Raw genomic sequence first — 17879 nt, 5'->3', positions numbered from 1 at the left:
TAATTGGATTTCATATTGCAGGACCGGAGAACAAACCCTGAATTTTTCCATGATTTTCTGCAATGCGAGCAATGGATCTTCTGGAGGGGGTAATCTCAGGACCCTTAGATGAGTGCATAAACGATTCTACTGCACAAAATGGGGACAAATGTGCTAAAGCAACTGCTGTGGCCGCAAACTCTTTCGGGGAATTAGACATTCCTCGACTCTGAGAACATCCACAACTCTCTAATTCAACCAAATTGTGAGCCAAAAACTCACTAATTATAGCATCAAACCTGTCCATTTTCACAATTCTCTACACTTCAAAAATTTCAACACCAAATCTTCCACAACTTCACCAAATCTTCACATAACCATATACTGCTTCTCATGGCTAGAATTAATTCATCAATAAACATCAAAAACAGCCCATAATTCTCTTATACCATCACATACAAACATGCAAAAATTCATTCAACACATGTTTTGCTCAAATTAAGTTTCAAAGTAGGTTTCCTTACCTTGAATACGTGAGATCACTTCCCTTTTTCTCCAAATCTCTTTCTCTTGGACCTAAATCATATAAAAACCATAAGAAATTAAAACTTTAAAGTTTAATCACACTCCTTTTTGCTAAAATTTTACCTTAGGATGCTTGAAGATTGAAAATCTCCAAAAATCTAGACCAAATCCTATGATCTACCTTTGAAGTTTAGTGAAAAAAATTGAGAGAAAAATGGGGTAGAGTGGCGTGAACAAGGGCTGGATATGGGTTAGGATTTCTTCAAATAAAGCGTTATATCAATTAATATAAGCATGTGTTCCCATTTTGCCCTTACACTTTCTCTAAAATTCCATCTATGTCCCTTAGTCAATTACCATAATGCCCTCATTTTATTGCATTCTCCATGAAATTCTATCTCTTTTCACTCCCCACAAGTTCAACTAATTTTGAGTGAAAAGACTATTTTACCCTTAATACAAGTTTAAAGCATTTTCTTCACATTTTCTCAAAATAACTTTAGCAAAAAAATCAACTAAAGGTATAAGAGCATAAATTAAATTATGTACCTCCATGTGGGCGTTATAGCCTATCAACATCAGCACTGAATTCACTAGGAGTGGGCAATGGCAGAAGATCTAAAGGGCTAAGAGGACATTTCCCATATGTTACTTCAAAGAGACATTATCCTGTGGTTTGGCTTATAGAACTATTGTAAGAGAATTCTGATTGTGCTAAAACAAGATCTCATTGTCGAATATGTTTCCCCACAAAGCTTCACAATAGTTTTCCCAAACTTCATTTGACTACTTCAGTTTGACCATCGGTCTGAGGGTGGCTAGTTAAGTTGAACTATAAGTGTGTTCTCATTTTTCTCCATAAATTTCACCAAAAATGACTCATGAATTTGACATCTCGATTCGAGGTGACAGTTTTTGGAATTCCATTAAGACGCATAATCTCTTTGAAATATAAATCAGCAATGTGAGAAGCATCATCAATTTTGTGGCATGACACAAAATGGGCCATTTAGAAAATCTATCGATGACTACCATCACAACGTCTTTTTGCCTTTGTGTTCTTGGCAAACCCACAACAAAATCCATGCTCACATCTTCCCAAGGAGCTTCGGGAATGGGTAAGTGTTTATATGTACTAGTATTTTGATTTCCAAGCTTGGCAATGTGGCAAGTGCGACACTTTTGAACATGGAAGATAAGATCTCATTCCATCTTGGGCCAATAAAATTTTTCCTTCACAAGAGTTAAGGTTTTATCTTCACCAAAGTCTCCAGCTAATCCTCCATTATGAGCTTCCCAAAAGATAGATTAACGTAGAGAACACCAGGGAATGCATAGTTAGTTGCCCTTGAAAAGATACCTATCTTGGTGATGAAATTGCTTGTAAGCCTGCAAAGAACTAGACTTCTAGATGTTACCAAAGTCAAAATTTTCTTCATATAATTCTTTCATGACTTCAAAACCAACAATCAACTGTAGGTTGGAAAGTAAAACATGACAATGACTTAAGGCATCGGCTACCTTATTTTGTACACCTAATTTGTGTTTGAGAAGAAATGGAAAGTCTTGAAGAAACTCACTCTAATTTGCATGATGGCGGTTGAGTTTCTGTTGGGAGTTGAGATGCTTGAGGGCTTCATGATCAGAATATAAAATGAATTCTTTTGAGAACAAGTAGTGGCTCCAATGGTTCAAGGCCCAAACAATGGTGTAAAATTCTTTATCATATGTAGAGTACTTCAAATTTGCATCATTAAGTTTCTCACTGAAGAATGCAATTGGTCGCCCTTCTTGAGAAAGTACAGCACCAATACCAAAACTAGAGGCATCACAATCAACTTTAAACACTAGATTGAAATTAGGTAGGGCAAGCACAGGAGCCTTAGTAAACCTTTCTTTCAATTCTTCAAAGCTCTGTTGTGCCTTGACATTCCATGTAAAACTATCTCCCTTGAGGCATTCAATGAGTGGGGTGGCAATAAAGCTAAAATTTCTAATAAAATGTCGATAAAAAGAGGCCAACCCATGAAAGCTTTGCACATCATGAAGGGTTTTTGGAGTGCGCCAACTAATAACAGGTTCAACTTTGCTCTGATCCACTTTAATTTCTTGGTTGGAAACAACATATCCTAGAAGACAAACTTGTTTGTTGGAAACTCCATTTCTTTGATGACAAAGAGTTTTTGCTCCCTAAGCACTTCAAGGATCTGTCATAAATGCTCCAGATGGTCTTTAGAGTTTGACGATATATAAGATATCATCGAAATATACACAACAAAATTGTCCAATAAAGGGCTAAAAACCTAATTCATGAGGCCAATAAAGGGTGTGGTGCATTGTAGAGGCCAAAAAGCATAATTGTCTATTCGTATACCCATCACAAGTTTTGAATGCAGTTTTCCATTTTTCCCTAACCTTCATTTGAATTTGAATATATTCACTGCATAGTTCTATTTTGGAAAAAAAACGGTGGCTCCATGCTACTGATCCAGCAAGTCATCAAGTCGAGGAAGGGGAAACGATACTTGATAGTAATTTGTTCAAGGCATGACATCAATGAACATACGCCAATTGTCATCTTTCTTTGAAACTAGTAAAGCAAGGACTGCACATGGACTGACACTTTTCTTACTAGGACTTTCTCTAAAAGCTGTTTAACTTGGCGTTGTAGCTCCTCATTTTTTTAGGATCATGCGATACGCTGGTTTATTTGGAATGATAGAGCTAGAAATGAAATCAATGCATATGAATATCTCGCATTGGTGGCAACCCAGGAGGTTTCTCATCGGCACAACATCAGAGAATTCTTGAAGTAAGTGCTTGACTTTCTTAGGCAAGGCAAGAGATACTTTATTTCTTCACACAATAGTAACAAAACACATTGGTTTGTTTCCCGACAAGTTTTCTCAAAACTAGATCTCATGATAAATGTCGCAGGCTTTTTGGTTTCTTAATTTTTTCTAGGTCTCATAGGTGTCAACATACCCTTACCTCAATATTTTCAATTTGAGAACATTAAATCAAATTCTTATTTTCAGTTTATAATTTTTTTCTTTAGTAAAAAAACACAAATAAAAAAATCTATATAATTAAGGGATATTATATCAACCATATCACAAGTAAATGTTTTAATGCTTTGTTTGAATTTTTTTTTTTTTTTTTTTTCTTTCATTAGTCTATATTTGGTCTTTCATTTATCCACCTGCACAATCATTCGTATGGGCACATTCGCCGTTATGGAAAGTATCAACTATCCTCTATTAGGAAGTTTTTAAAACTTTTATAAGTTTAGTTATTTATTTATATTAAAAAGATTTTGATTTTTTACGTATTTGATAATCATAGAGTGTATTAATACTTTTAAAAAAATAACAGAGTGCTTCATAAATTAAGCAATCTCACAATGATAATTGAAAAAATCTATAATTTATATAATTACTAATTATAAAATTTAACACTTTTGTGTGTTGGGCACGCATGGTTTTGTGTGAAATTTGTCGAGTTATAAAGAGACTTTTTCAATAAAACAATATAGTGCCTTAAACAACCACTATCTTACCCACCATTCGCTATAAATATTTGAAGGGAAAATATGTCAACCTACTCAAGATTTTGTTTCAAGATCCCAACCATCTTTAAAAACTAACAATGATATGCCCAAAAGTGAAAAACATTATGTTAAAATAAACAGTAAAAAGGTAAAATGATCTTGAATGATCTATTTTAAATTATTTTCTTAGGAAAAAACCTTAATCATTTTTAAACACAAAATACTAAAATACCGTTCTTTTAAAGAAAACCCCAAAATCACCCTTCAACCTTAAAAAAAAAAAAAAAACGGCACACAACACAAATGGATTGACATGTTGGCCTGGAAGCAATCTGGCCACTTAATTCCCCAAGCCACCAATGATGCCACCAATTTCTTTGGTTCAAAGAAAATTCAAAAGTATTTGATTTCAGAAAAGTAGGGTTAGTTTCATTTAGGAATTAATTGATCTAGAGAAGTTATGATGATTTGTATTGTCTTTCAGATTAAATTTACTAAATAGCTTTATTACTTTATAATATAATGTTTTGCAGTCTAATGGTGTGATGCTATATAGATAGTAAGAAGTTAACAAGTAATTTATTGTTGGTTTTATTAAAGGAAATTTTTGTAAGAGTTTATTAAAATTTCCCTTAGGTATCATAAATAATAATATATCCCCTATTGTTAGTTTTTGTTAGGGTAATGTTTTAATAACTGATTAAATGTAAAATGTATTGTAGGATATGGAACACTAACCAAACAGTAAAATAAGTGGTTAATTATATTTTCATATACTTTAGGGGGAATTAATTTTATGATACCTCAAAGGATAAATTGTAATGAAATCTTTTTGTAATTGTATTAGCTTACGAATGGGTAAGTTATGTTAGTTTTTAAAACATCTGGAGGTCATTGATATTTTTCTAAACCTTAAGTATGTAATTTCCCCAGATACGAGTGCTTCAATAAATACCAGATACACATCTCTTTATGAAGCCTCGAGACTCTTACATATTTATATATGCCCTTCCCTGCCTGCAGTACGCACACTCTTCAGTTAAATTGACCTTAGTTTGTGTAAAACTTCAACTTAGCCACAATCATCCATGCCAAGAAGCCAAAGTAGCCAAAAACACTAGCTGCGTTGAAATTTCCTTTCACATCTCATGTCGCCCTTTTTTTCCTCAGTCAAAGGCTTTCACAAGCTGCTCCAGACTTGAAATTCTCATTCTTCAGCACGGCTCAGTCTAATGCCTCGCATTTTTCGAAAGATAATGGTGAGTTTAGTAACATAAAACCCTACAATGTTGACGCAGGGTTACCGGAAGGTTACCTGCATAAGGGTAACGCCCCTCCAAAGTGGAAGTGAAGTACTTTCTGAAGGCAACGCCAGGAATTTCCAGAGGGCTATTCAAACGGTAGTGGCAGAGACAGGGATGGAGTTTGCTGCTTGATGATTAACGCGTTTTTGGTTCGCGGCGAAGATGGTGAAAGAAATGCAAGTAACCTGGATAACGTTCTGGAATGGCGGTCTTCGTGTCTCTTTGTCCATCTTGAAACAGAAGGCAACAGTTGGGAATCAATGGTTGTGTGTTTAGCATAAGGGATTCAATATGTTAAGAGGTGACTGGGGGCTGGTGACCACTAAAAACTCACATTAAGTTTGCTTAGTTTTTTGTTTTGATCAGAAATTCGAAACCTAGTTTTTAATTATATATACAGTACTAAAAATATTTCTTGGATTTGAAATGTTGTTTTCTTGTGTTTATTATTATTAATGATTAATGATTGATTATGTAATTGGATTTCATATTGCAGGACCTGGAGAACAAACCCTTGAAATTTTTCCATGTTTTCTGCAATGCGAGCAATGGATCTTCGGAGGGGGTAATCCAGGACCCTTAGATGAGTGCATAACGATTCTACTGCACAAAATGGGAAAAATGTTGCCTAAAGCAACTGCTGTGGCCGCAAACTCTTCGGGGAATTAGACCTTCCTGCTCTGAGCACACTCAAGTCAAGACTGCCAAGGTTCAGCGTTGGCCCTCACTTTAACCTCTCACCACCCCCCGATTCCGATACGAACGGCTGCCTGGAATGGCTGAGCAGAACAGCGCAAAAAATCATCGGTTGCCTACATAAGTTTGGCAGTATGATTCAACCCCACCTGCTGAGCTAACAGCTTTAGCCGAAGCACTAGAGGCAAATACTCCATTTCTTTGGTCATTTAGAGGCAATCGAGGAACAATTGCCCCCGGCTTTTACAAGGACCAACGCCTACGGAATGGGCTTCCCAGTTAAAAATCCTAGAGCATTCTTCTGTTGGGGTTTTCGTGACACATTGTGGATGGAACTCTGTAATCGAGATTTGTCGATGATTTGTCGGGGACAGGGGCCAATCAACGTACTGTGGAGACAATTTTGGGGATGATTGGAAGTTGAGGATAGAAAATTACAAAGAGGAACAATGAAAGCCTTAGAGCAATATTGACTACTGAAGAAGGGAAGATAATGAGATAAAAAGTTGGTGTGCTCAAACAAATTGCTCTTAAGGCTGTAGAATCTGAAGGTAGCTCTACTGCAAATTTCAAGCTCTTGTTGAGATTGTCAAGTCCAAGAATTAATTAGATTAGAAATGTTTTAATTTTAATGTAGGACAAATAAGATCAATTGTGCTATTAAGTTGTTGGTAGTGTACTAACCTGTGTATGAATTTATATATATTAATACAATAATAATATAATATATATATATGTGTGTGTGTGTGTGTGTGTGATCTTTTGTAAATATTTTTATTGACGAGAAAATTTATATGGCATATTTCACCACCTCACTTTGTGACATGATGAGACCGTTAGATAATGTAATGGTATGCATTGTCACATTTTGCAAAATTCTCTTTCATCCACTTATCACCGTGATTAGCAAATAACTACCAATTATCATTCATCGATAACATCACCATGGTGATTTTGAAAATTAAAATAGTAGATGTCTTTGTTAATCAAACAATCTCACCACATGAACAAAATGAGGTGATGAGACTCTCAGATATAAGTATTTATCAATGACTGTAATATCATGCCAATAATACCACTAATATCATAGACTTTTTAATTGATATTTTACCAACAATTCTCTCAATTTAATTTCTTCTTTCTAAGATTCCTTGCCTACCCAGCACACCATTGTCCTTGAACGTAGAATTCAATAGTGCCTGCTATTAAGATCAATCAGAAAGTTAATGAGAGGACATATGGAGCACGAAACTGACAAACTAATTTTAATTCAATGAGATGACAATTACATGGAGTTATAAATTCTGGTCCTAAGGGTTGGCCTAAGTAAACTTTAGGTCCAATACCAGTAATATAAAGAAACACTATATATGTTTGAAGAATTTATAGAAGTTATAAAACATCTTGAATCTTTTCTTCCATAAATACATTAAAATTAGCAGAATTATAAAAACAAAACAGTTGTTAACTAAAATAATCTTAATTATAAGAAAATAAAAGTTAACAGGTTATAGTTACTTTAGACTCTTACAAAACACAAAATAATAATAACTGTTAACTGATATGGACGTGTATTTCAGACTCAATCTCAGGACCAAAATATTTTAACTCCAATTATATAATATGTATGTATTGAAAAGATAGAAAACTGTGTATGCACCCTTATGTTTCCCCAGTAAAAACCAACCATATTTTGGGCTATTACTAGAACAACCCTGGGTTTTTGAAAAGTGCACTAGATTGAGAATTTAGGGTATTATCCAAAAACTACCCTATGTTCTCTAACACTGTTCAAAAACCACCTCATAGCTAACAATCTTAAAATTTTTGAGTGTATTATGTATGACTAATTTGCCCTTGTGTGGCACATGTATTAACAAAATGACCATACTAAATATGGTAGTCAAGTGTGAGAAAATCTTATAACGGCTGTTGATACAACCATCCAATCATTGGGTGAGTGTATCTCACCCGCGCGGACATGGACACTCCATGATGGATGGTTGTTCCAACATTCCTTGTAGGGAAGATTTTTTCTCAAAGTTACATTTTTTGTGAGTGTTAAGTATTCTCCTATAATATCTGCATCAGATTCGCAAATTAATGGTATCAAACATCATGCCAGAAGCCAAAACATATTTGTTGGTTGCTGCTGTCTTGACGTTTCCCTTTAAGTCTCATGTAGCTTCTTCTTTCTTCAGCACTGCTGAAAACTAATGTTGAAGCTTTCGAGTCTTCCATGAGAGCCAGTAGAGCATTGAAACGGCAGTGGGACAATGAAAGCTCTGCGGCTGAGAGCTATCTTTTTTACTAAATAAGGGAGATAATTAATAAGAGAAAAGATTGGTGTGCTCAAACAACTGGCTGTAGAGTCTGGAAGGTAGCTCGAGTACTGCAAATTTCAAAGTTCTTGTTCAGATTATCACCAAGATTAATTAATATTAGCTTCATACATTTTCGGAGAAGAAAAAAAATTATACATCGATTAATGGATGCTATTGGTAGATAGATTCTTACTAAAAAGATTTAATACAACTAATTCTTGTCTTTTTATTATTATAATATTTTCATAAATTACCACTTGGTGAAGCACTAAAGTTCTATGGCCAGTAGGCAAATGCCAAAGAAAAACTGCCAAAAGGCTTTTAGAAAGCCTACAGACTATGGCAAGATAGTACTATGGGGCTGCCCAGTAAAGATACCCTGCCAAACTCTTCAGTTCACATGCGACACAGTGTGGATGAAGTTTTGCCAAACAGGAAGAATAATATCACCTATCAATTTATATATATTATATGTAAAGCATAATACTTTAAGTATAAGGTGGCAAAAATTAAAGACTTCGTTTTGTCGATGTAAGTTCTTAACTTGTGCAAGCATCACTAGTATTTGTAACGAGCAATGTTGTATACAAATTATGTTAAAAGGATTTCGACTACCATGTCATGAATATTGAACTAATTGAATGATAAACCCTCACCGAATAGTTTATATTTTTAAGTGGGATTATAATTAACATAGTATTCAAAGTTTAAAGTTTAAAATTTGAATCCTTACATTTTAACTGGATAAAAGAACGGTTAAAAAAAATCATATTTTTTAAGTAGGATGACAACTTAAGAGTCAAGACAAGGGAGCCCTTTTTAACTCATCGTCATCGCGGAATGTTAAATATATTGGTAATATTTTATAAATTAAATGTTAGACAACACTAATTAATAGTACCACAAGTCATTATACACTACTTTCATCTCACAAGTTCATCCCTTGCTTTTTACAAGTTATTATCGGTGTTTTAGACATCAAATAAAAGTTACTTATTCACATTTTTTTTATTAAGAATTCGTGTAATTGTTACAATCTTGTAAAATTTAACAATAAACTTATAAAAGCCAGCATATATGCGTTCAAAAAACTAAAACGTGCCCTATATACAAATTAGGTACATAAACCAATTTTGCCACACACAATAAATGAAAAAAATAAATTAAACTAAAACATTAAATTAAAAAATTAAGATACATAATAAATGATGTGAAAATAAACTAACAATTGTTATATATGGTATCATTATCCAATTATACTACACGTACCTCAATAATTCTTCGAACCCTAAACTACTGTTCGTATAAGAGCTTCAATAGCCATCTTATTAGCAATTAATGACAGACTCGAACTTAAAACCTCTTGAGTAATTTCCCCAAGAGCCTTTATCGAACCACTGACCACTTAGGTTGGTTATCATTTTCCAATATTAAGAAATGTATGTATAAGCAAGCTCTCATTTTCTAGGGTTTTGAGTAGGGGTGAGCAGTTCCAAGTACTCTACATCTTTGGGGAAACCGGAATCGGAACCCCGGAAATGGAACCGCACAATACAGGTTCTTAAATTCAAGAAACCAAAACCTAAAATGCAGGTTCCGGTTCCTTTCTCAGGTACCTTTAAAAATAATGACCCCCTATTAGTTTAAAAAATGACAAAAGTACCTTAAAAGTTTACGAATACCCCCCTAACAAATTTTGATTACTCATCTTTGTGTCCGATGTGAATCATAAATCCTCTAATCTCTAGGCATACTTGATTCCAATTCAATCAATTCATCACAATTCACATAAAATTTCTCAATCAAAACCAAAACACAAACAATTAATTAAAAAATCATACTATAAATCTATAATTTAATATTATAATTAATTAAATTTCTAATCATTTAATTAAGTATTGTACTAATGTTTATAATGGAATATTATAATTAATTAAGTAATCGTATTATAAATCTATAATGTAATGTTATAATTAATTAATTTTTTTTATCATTTAATTAAGTAATGTACTAATATAGTAAATTACTAATGTTTATAATGTAATATTATAAACTTATAATTAATTAAGTAATCATTTAACAATTTAATGTTATAATTAATTACATGATTATAATATAATGTAATGTTATTATTAATTAAGCAATTATTTAATTATAATGTAATATTTTAATTAATTAAATTTCTAATCATTTAATTAAGTAGTGTACTAATGTTTATAATAGAATGTTATAATTAATTAAGTAACTATTTAATTAAGCAATCATTTGTTTACAATATAATGTTATAATTAATTAAGTAATCATATTATAAATTTATAATATAATGCTATAATTAGTTAAATTTCTAATCATTTAATTAAGTATTGTGTTAATGTAGTAAATTACTAATGTTTATAATATAATGTTATAATTAATTAAGTAATCATTTAACTATATAATGTTATAATTAATTATATGATCATACTATAATATAATGTTATAAAGAATTGAGTAATCATACTATAAATCTTTAATGTAATATTATAATTAATTAAATTTCTAATCATTTAATTAACTATTGTACTAATATTTATAATGGAATGTTATAATTAATTAAGTAATCATTTAATTAAATAATCATTTGTTTATAATGTAATGTTATAATTAATTAAATAATCATATTATAAATTTATAATGTAATATTCTAATTAATTAAGCAATCATTTGTTTATAATATAATGTTATAATTAATAAAACAATCATTTGTTTATAATGTAATGTTATAAACTTATAATTAATTAAGTAATCATTTAACTATAATGTAATGTTATAATTAATTAAGTAATTATTTAACTAGTAATATATTATTGTTTATTAATTTATCATATATAATTAATTAATTAATTACTAATTTACTACAAATATACTTAGAACTTGATAATTGAAGTAAATAACTAAATATTATGTTATTATTCAATCAAATATATTATTTTATTCAAAAATAATTCTTTTAATAACATTAAAACACTTTTAATAGGTTTTAATTCCAATTATACACTTAATTCATCAAAAATTTAATATTAATATATTATAATATATTTAAAAAAATTTATGATGTAGTTTATATGTAATAAGTATAATTGTATATTTATTTAATTAGGTTATTGTAAAAATTTAACTTTTTCCATTTTAAATTTTTTTATATGTAAAATTCCATAGGCCCCCCATTTTTCACAGATATTTCATTTCAGCCCAGGTTCCAAAACAGGGTACCCGCTGCAGGTTCTTTTTTCCAAGTTTCGGTTCTGGTTCCTCCACATGTAAGAACCAAAACTGGAACTGTATAGTATCGATTCCAAAAAAAATGAAATCAAAACCTACCAGCACAATATAGGTTCTGGATAGGTTTCAATTTCGGTTCTTGCTCTACCTATAGGTTTCGGTTTTACCCGCTACCCGTGCTCACCTCTTTGAGAATGCCCTTGGTCACGTCTGCCTCTCAACTTCAATGGGAATTTTTGATAGAAAAAGAAGCCACCTCGCAAAATCAATTGGTAATATTCATGCACCTTCAAATTAATCAAGGGTTTTAATAACTAAAGTACAGATACATTGTCTTATTTAAAATCAAGTACTAGAGAATCTCTCATGTATGCTAAGTTATGATTTCAAATTTTTATGATTCTCTATTTACAAATAGGACAAAAATAGGAGTTACGAATTACGATGATGTTGAAGATTATTTCGTCGATTAATTAAATTTTTATATGCATGAATAAAACTACTGAGACAGGCTTGTCTAATTAGTCTATATTAGTGAAGCCTTTCTAGCTTAATTGATCGTATCTAAATAATTAATATTGCAAGAAACTGAGGATCACATTAACATTATCATTCACATAATTTACAAAACATGCATGTGATATCATTTCTCCCTCTCTCTCTGTGTCTCCCCCTTTCTCTCATCTTATGACCATGACAAAATAAGATTACACACTGTCATCTAATTTTCTTCAACACATTAAAGATTGTAACCTAATTCAAAATCTTGAAACATCCCCTCAGATTGAAGAACAGGCGTCGAATCCCACGAGTTTGAGGAAGCTGATTTTGAGTCGAACTCATTTGCCCACCATAACAAATTGTCCTTAGAACCATTCATAGTATTCAGATACTCAAATTGTGGAAGCTGATCTTCCTGTGCGGTAAACCCAACCCCTTTGTTATTAAGAAAACTTTCAAGCTCAGCTTGGAATGTTGAAGCCGGCTGCGTCGTCACATTCGATTGATCTATATTAACACCATTCACTTTTGGCACAGGATTTGTGTCCATGAAATTGTTGTTTGTGTTAATCGGAATCGAATCGTTGATCTGAGGATTATAATCTTGAGGATTTTTTAAAGGAGGAGCAGTGGATTGACCAGGAAGAACATTTTGCATAACAGGATTATTAATGTTATGCATTCCGTTCAAAGATTGAAGGCTTTGGATCATTTTTTCCTGGAAAGGGTGAAGTTTCGGCCACAGAGCGGGATTATTGTAGAAAGACAAAGGATTTTGGAGGCTCTGGAGTTGCATATGGAGCTGCAGCCTCTCCAGAGCGGAGCTGCTTAATCCCTGAGAATGACTGTCGTCACCGCCGTTGTCATTCGGGTCCTGCCCGGAGGAAGCTAGCCCGTTGTTGGCGGATTGTTTGCGCCGTCCGAGGAGTTTCTTCTTCAGTCTGGTGTTCCAGTAATTCTTGATGTCATTATCGGTTCTTCCAGGCAATTGGGCAGCAATTATGGACCACCTAAAAGTGTGAAGAAAAAACTCAAATTTTTGGCCCCCAACATCAAGAAAAATGAAGCAAAAGAACTGAAGTTTTCAAGAAAATACGGGTCTGCCTGGAATGGCTAGAAACAGCGCAAAAAAATCATCGGTTGCCTACATAAGTTTTGGCAGTATGATTCAACCCCCACCTGCTGAGCTAACAGCTTTAGCCGAAGCACTAGAGGCAAGAATACTCCATTTCTTTGGTCATTTAGAGGCAATCCTGAGGGAACAATTGCCCCAGGCTTTTTACAAAGGACCAACGCCTACGGAATGGGCTTCCCAGTTAAAAATCCTAGAGCATTCTTCTGTTGGGGTTTTCGTGACACATTGTGGATGGAACTCTGTAATCGAGATTTGGCGATGATTTGTCGGGGACCAGGGGCCAAATCAACGTACTGTGGAGACAATTTTGGGGATTGATTTGGAAGTTGAGGATAGAAAATTACAAAAGATGGAACAATGAAAGCCCTTAGAGCAATATTGACTACTGAAGAAGGGAAGATAATGAGATAAAAAGTTGGTGTGCTCAAACAACTTGCTCTTAAGGCTGTAGAATCTGAAGGGAGCTCTACTGCAAATTTCAAAGCTCTTGTTGAGATTGTCAAGTCCAAGAATTAATTAGTATTAGAAATGTTTTAATTTTAATGTAGTAGCAAAATAAGATCAATTGTGCTTATTTAAGTTGTTGGTACGGTTACTAACCTGTGTATGAATTTATATTATATTAAATACAATAATTATAAATATATATATATATGTGTGTGTGTGTGTGTGTGATCTTTTGTAAATATTTTTATTGACGAGAAAAATTTATATGGCATAGTTTCACCACCTCACTTTGTTGACATGATGAGACGTTAGATAATGTAATGGTATGCATTGTCACATTTTGCAAAAATCTCTTTCATCCACTTATCACCGTGATTAGCAAATAACTACCAATTATCATTCATCGATAACAATCACCATGGTGATTTTGAAAATTAAAATAGTAGATGTCTTTGTTTAATCAAACAATCTCACCACATGAACAAAATGAGGTGATGAGACTTCAGATATAAGTATTTATCAATGACTGTAATATCATGCCAATAATACCACATTAATATCATAGACTTTTTATTGATTTTTACCAACAATTCTCTCAATTAATTTCTTCTCTTCTAAGAATTCCTTGCCTACCAGCAACCATTGTCCTTGAACGTAGAATTCAATAGTGCCTGCTATTTAAGATCAATCAGAAAGTTAATGAGAGGACATATGGAGCACGAAACTGACAAACTAATTTTAATTCATGAGATGACAATAATGGAGTTAAAACTCTGGTCCTAAGGGTGGCCTAAGTAAACTTTAGGTCCAATACCAGTAATATAAAGTAAACTTATATAGTTTGAAGAATTTTATAGAAGTATAAAACATCTGAATCTTTTCTTCCATAAAATCATTAATAATTAGCAGAATTATAAAAACAAAACAGTTGTTAACTAAAAATAATCTTAATTATAAGAAATAAAAGTTAACAGGTTATAGTTACTTTAGACTCTTACAAAACAAAAATAATAAATAACTGTTAACTGATATGGACGTTATTTCAGACTCAATCTCAGGACCAAAATATTTTAACTCCAATTATTAATATGTATGTATTGAAAAGATAGAAAACTGTGTATGCACCCTTAGTTCCCCCAGTAAAAACCACCATATTTTGGGCTATTACAGAACAACCCCTGGGTTTTTGAAAAGTGCACTAGATTGGAGATTAGGTGTATTATCCAAAAAAATACCCTAGTTCTCTAACACTGTTCAAAAACCACCCTATAGCTAACAATCTTAAAATTTTTGAGTGTTATGTATGTATTGACTAATTTGCCCTTGTGTGGCAATGATTAACAAAATGACCATACTAAATATGGTAGTCAAAGTTGAGAAAATCTTATAACGGCTGTTGTACAACCATCAATCATTGGGTGAGTGTATCTCACCGCGCGGACATGACACTCCATGATTGGATGGTTGTTCCAACATTCCTTGTAGGGAAGATTTTTTCATCAAAGTTACATTTTTTGTGAGTGTTAAGTATCTTCCATATAATATCTGCATCAGATTCGCAAATTAATGGTATCAAACATCATGCCAGAAGCCAAAAACATATTTGTTGGTTGCTGCTGTCTTGACGTTTCCCTTTAAGTTTCATGTAGCTTCTCTTCTTTCTTCAGCACTGCTGAAAATAATGTTGAAGCTTTCGAGTCTTCCATGAGAGCCAGTAGAGCATTGAAACGGCAGTGGGACAATGAAAGCTTGCGGTGAGAGCTATCTTTTTTACTAAATAAGGGGAGATAATTAATAAGAGAAAAGATTGGTGTGCTCAAACAACTGGCTGTAGAGTCGTCTGAAGGTAGCTCGATGTACTGCAAATTTCAAAGTTCTTGTTCAGATTATCACCAAGATTAATTAATATTAGCTTCATACATTTCTCGGAAGAAAAAAAAAATTATACATCGATTAATGGATGCTATTGGTAGATGATTCTTACTAAAAAGATTTAATAACAACTAATTCTGTCTTTTTATTATATTATAATATTTCATAAATTACCTACTTGGCTGAAGCACTAAAGTTCTATGGCCAGTAGGCAAATGCCAAAGAAAAAACTGCCAAAAGGCTTTTAGAAAGCCTACAGACTATGGCAAGATAGTACTATGGGCTGCCCAGTAAAAGAGTACCCTGCCAAACTCTTCAGTTCACATGCGACACAGTGTGGATGAAGTTTTGCCAACAGGAAGAATAATATCACCTATCAATTTATATATATATATGTAAAGCATAATACTTTTAAGTATAAGGTGGCAAAAATTAAAGACTTCGTTTTGTCGATGTAAGTTCTTCTAACTGTGCAAGCATCACTAGTATTTGTAACGAGCAATGTTGTATACAAATATGTAAAAGGATTTCGACTACCATGTCATGAAATATTGAACTAATTGAATGATAAACCCTCACCGACTAGTTATATTTTTAAGTGGGATTATAATTTAACATAGTATCAAAGTTTAAAGTTTAAAATTTGAATCCTTACATTTAACTGGATAAAGAACGGTTAAAAAAAATCATATTTTTTAAGTAGGATGACAACTTAAGAGTCAAGACAAGGGTACCCTTTTTTTACTACTCATCGTCATCGCGGTGATTAAATATATTGGTAATATTTTAAAATTAAATGTTAGACAAACACTTAATTAATAGTACCACAAGTCATTATACATACTTTCATTTCACAAGTTCATCCCTTGCTTTTTACAAGTTATACGGTGTTTTAGATCCATCAAATAAAAGTTACTATATTCACATTTTTTTATTAAGAATTCGTGTAATTGTTACAATCTTGTAAAATTTAACATAAACTTATAAAAGCCCAGCATATATGCGTTCAAAAAACTAAAACGTGCCCTATATACAAATATGTACATAAACCAATTTTGCCACACACATAAATGAAAAAAATAAATTAAACTAAAACATTAAATATAAAAAATTAAGATACATAATAAATGATGTGAAAATAAACTAACAATTGTATATATGTGTATCATTATCCAATTTATACTACGTACCTCAACTAATTCTTCGAACCCTAAAACTACTTGTCGTATAAGAGCTTCAATAGCCACTCTATTAGCAATTAATGACAGACTCGAACTTAAAACCTCTTGAGTAATTTCCCAAGAGCCTTTATCGAACCACTGACCACTTAGGTTGGTTATCATTTTCCAATTATAATGAAAATGTATGTATAAGCAAGCTCTCATTTTCTAGGGTTTTGAGTAGGGGTGAGCAGTTCCAAGTACTCTACATCTTTGGGGAAACCGAATCGGAACCCCGGAACTGGAACCGCACAATACAGGTTCTTAAATTCAAGAAACCAAAACCTAAAATGCAGGTTCCGGTTCCTTTCTCAGGTACCTTTAAAAAAAAATGACCCCCTATTAGTTTAAAAAAATGACAAAAGTACCTTAAAAGTTTACGAATACCCCCCTAACAAATTTTGATACTCATTCATTGTGTCCGATGTGACTCATAAATCCTCTAATCTCTAGGCAATACTTGAATTCAATCAATTCATCACAATTCACATAAAATTCTCAATCAAAACCAAAACACAAACAATTAATTAAAAATCATACTATAAATCTATAATTTAATATTATATTAAATAAATTCTAATCATTTAATTAAGTATTGTACTAATGTTTATAATGGAATATTATAATTAATTAAGTAATCGTTATTATAACTATAATGTAATGTTATAATTAATTAATTTTTTTATCATTTAATTAAGTAATGTACTAATATAGTAAATTACTAATGTTTATAATGTAATATTATAAACTTATAATAATTAAGTAATATTTAACAATTTAATGTTATAATTAATTACATGATTATAATATAATGTAATGTTATTATTAATTAAGCAATTATTTAATTATAATGTAATATTTTAATTAATTAAATTTCTAATCATTTAATTAAGTAGTGTAATAATGTTTATAATAGAATGTTATAATTAATAAGTAACTATATAATTAAGCAATCATTTGTTTACAATATAATGTTATAATTAATTAAGTAATTAATTATAAATTTATAATTATAATGCTATAATTAGTTAAATTTCTAATTCATTTCAGCACAATCATTTCGTA

The 17879-nt window shown here is 31.9% G+C and overlaps 1 protein-coding gene across 1 annotated transcript; it reads right to left on the bottom strand.

The window, feature by feature from the left end:
- Positions 1-12215: 12215 nt before the first annotated feature.
- On the bottom strand, positions 12216-16937 carry LOC116109649 (transcription factor MYB36-like). Its single transcript, XM_031395902.1, has 3 exons — positions 16785-16937; positions 13333-13436; positions 12216-13150 (listed from the first exon to the last, which is right to left on the bottom strand). Exons 1-3 carry the CDS (start codon positions 16935-16937, stop codon positions 12379-12381), a joined length of 1029 nt encoding a protein of 342 aa, XP_031251762.1. The 3' UTR covers positions 12216-12378.
- Positions 16938-17879: the final 942 nt, after the last annotated feature.

Source organism: Pistacia vera, unplaced genomic scaffold (assembly GCF_008641045.1).
Source record: "Pistacia vera cultivar Batoury unplaced genomic scaffold, PisVer_v2 Contig101, whole genome shotgun sequence".
NCBI lineage: Eukaryota > Viridiplantae > Streptophyta > Magnoliopsida > Sapindales > Anacardiaceae > Pistacia > Pistacia vera.
This window is presented reverse-complemented; position numbering and strand designations above follow the sequence as displayed.

Coding starts and splice junctions, on each gene's coding strand:
- LOC116109649 (XM_031395902.1), bottom strand. CDS start 16,937: ATGATAACCAACCTAAGTGGTCAGTGGTTCGATAAAGGCTCTTGGGAA. Junction 13,437..16,784: donor GGTTCGAAGAATTAGTTGAG/GTACGTAGTATA, acceptor CCCATTCCGTAG/GCGTTGGTCCTTTGTAAAAA. Junction 13,151..13,332: donor CTAGTGCTTCGGCTAAAGCT/GTTAGCTCAGCA, acceptor TCACACTTTTAG/GTGGTCCATAATTGCTGCCC.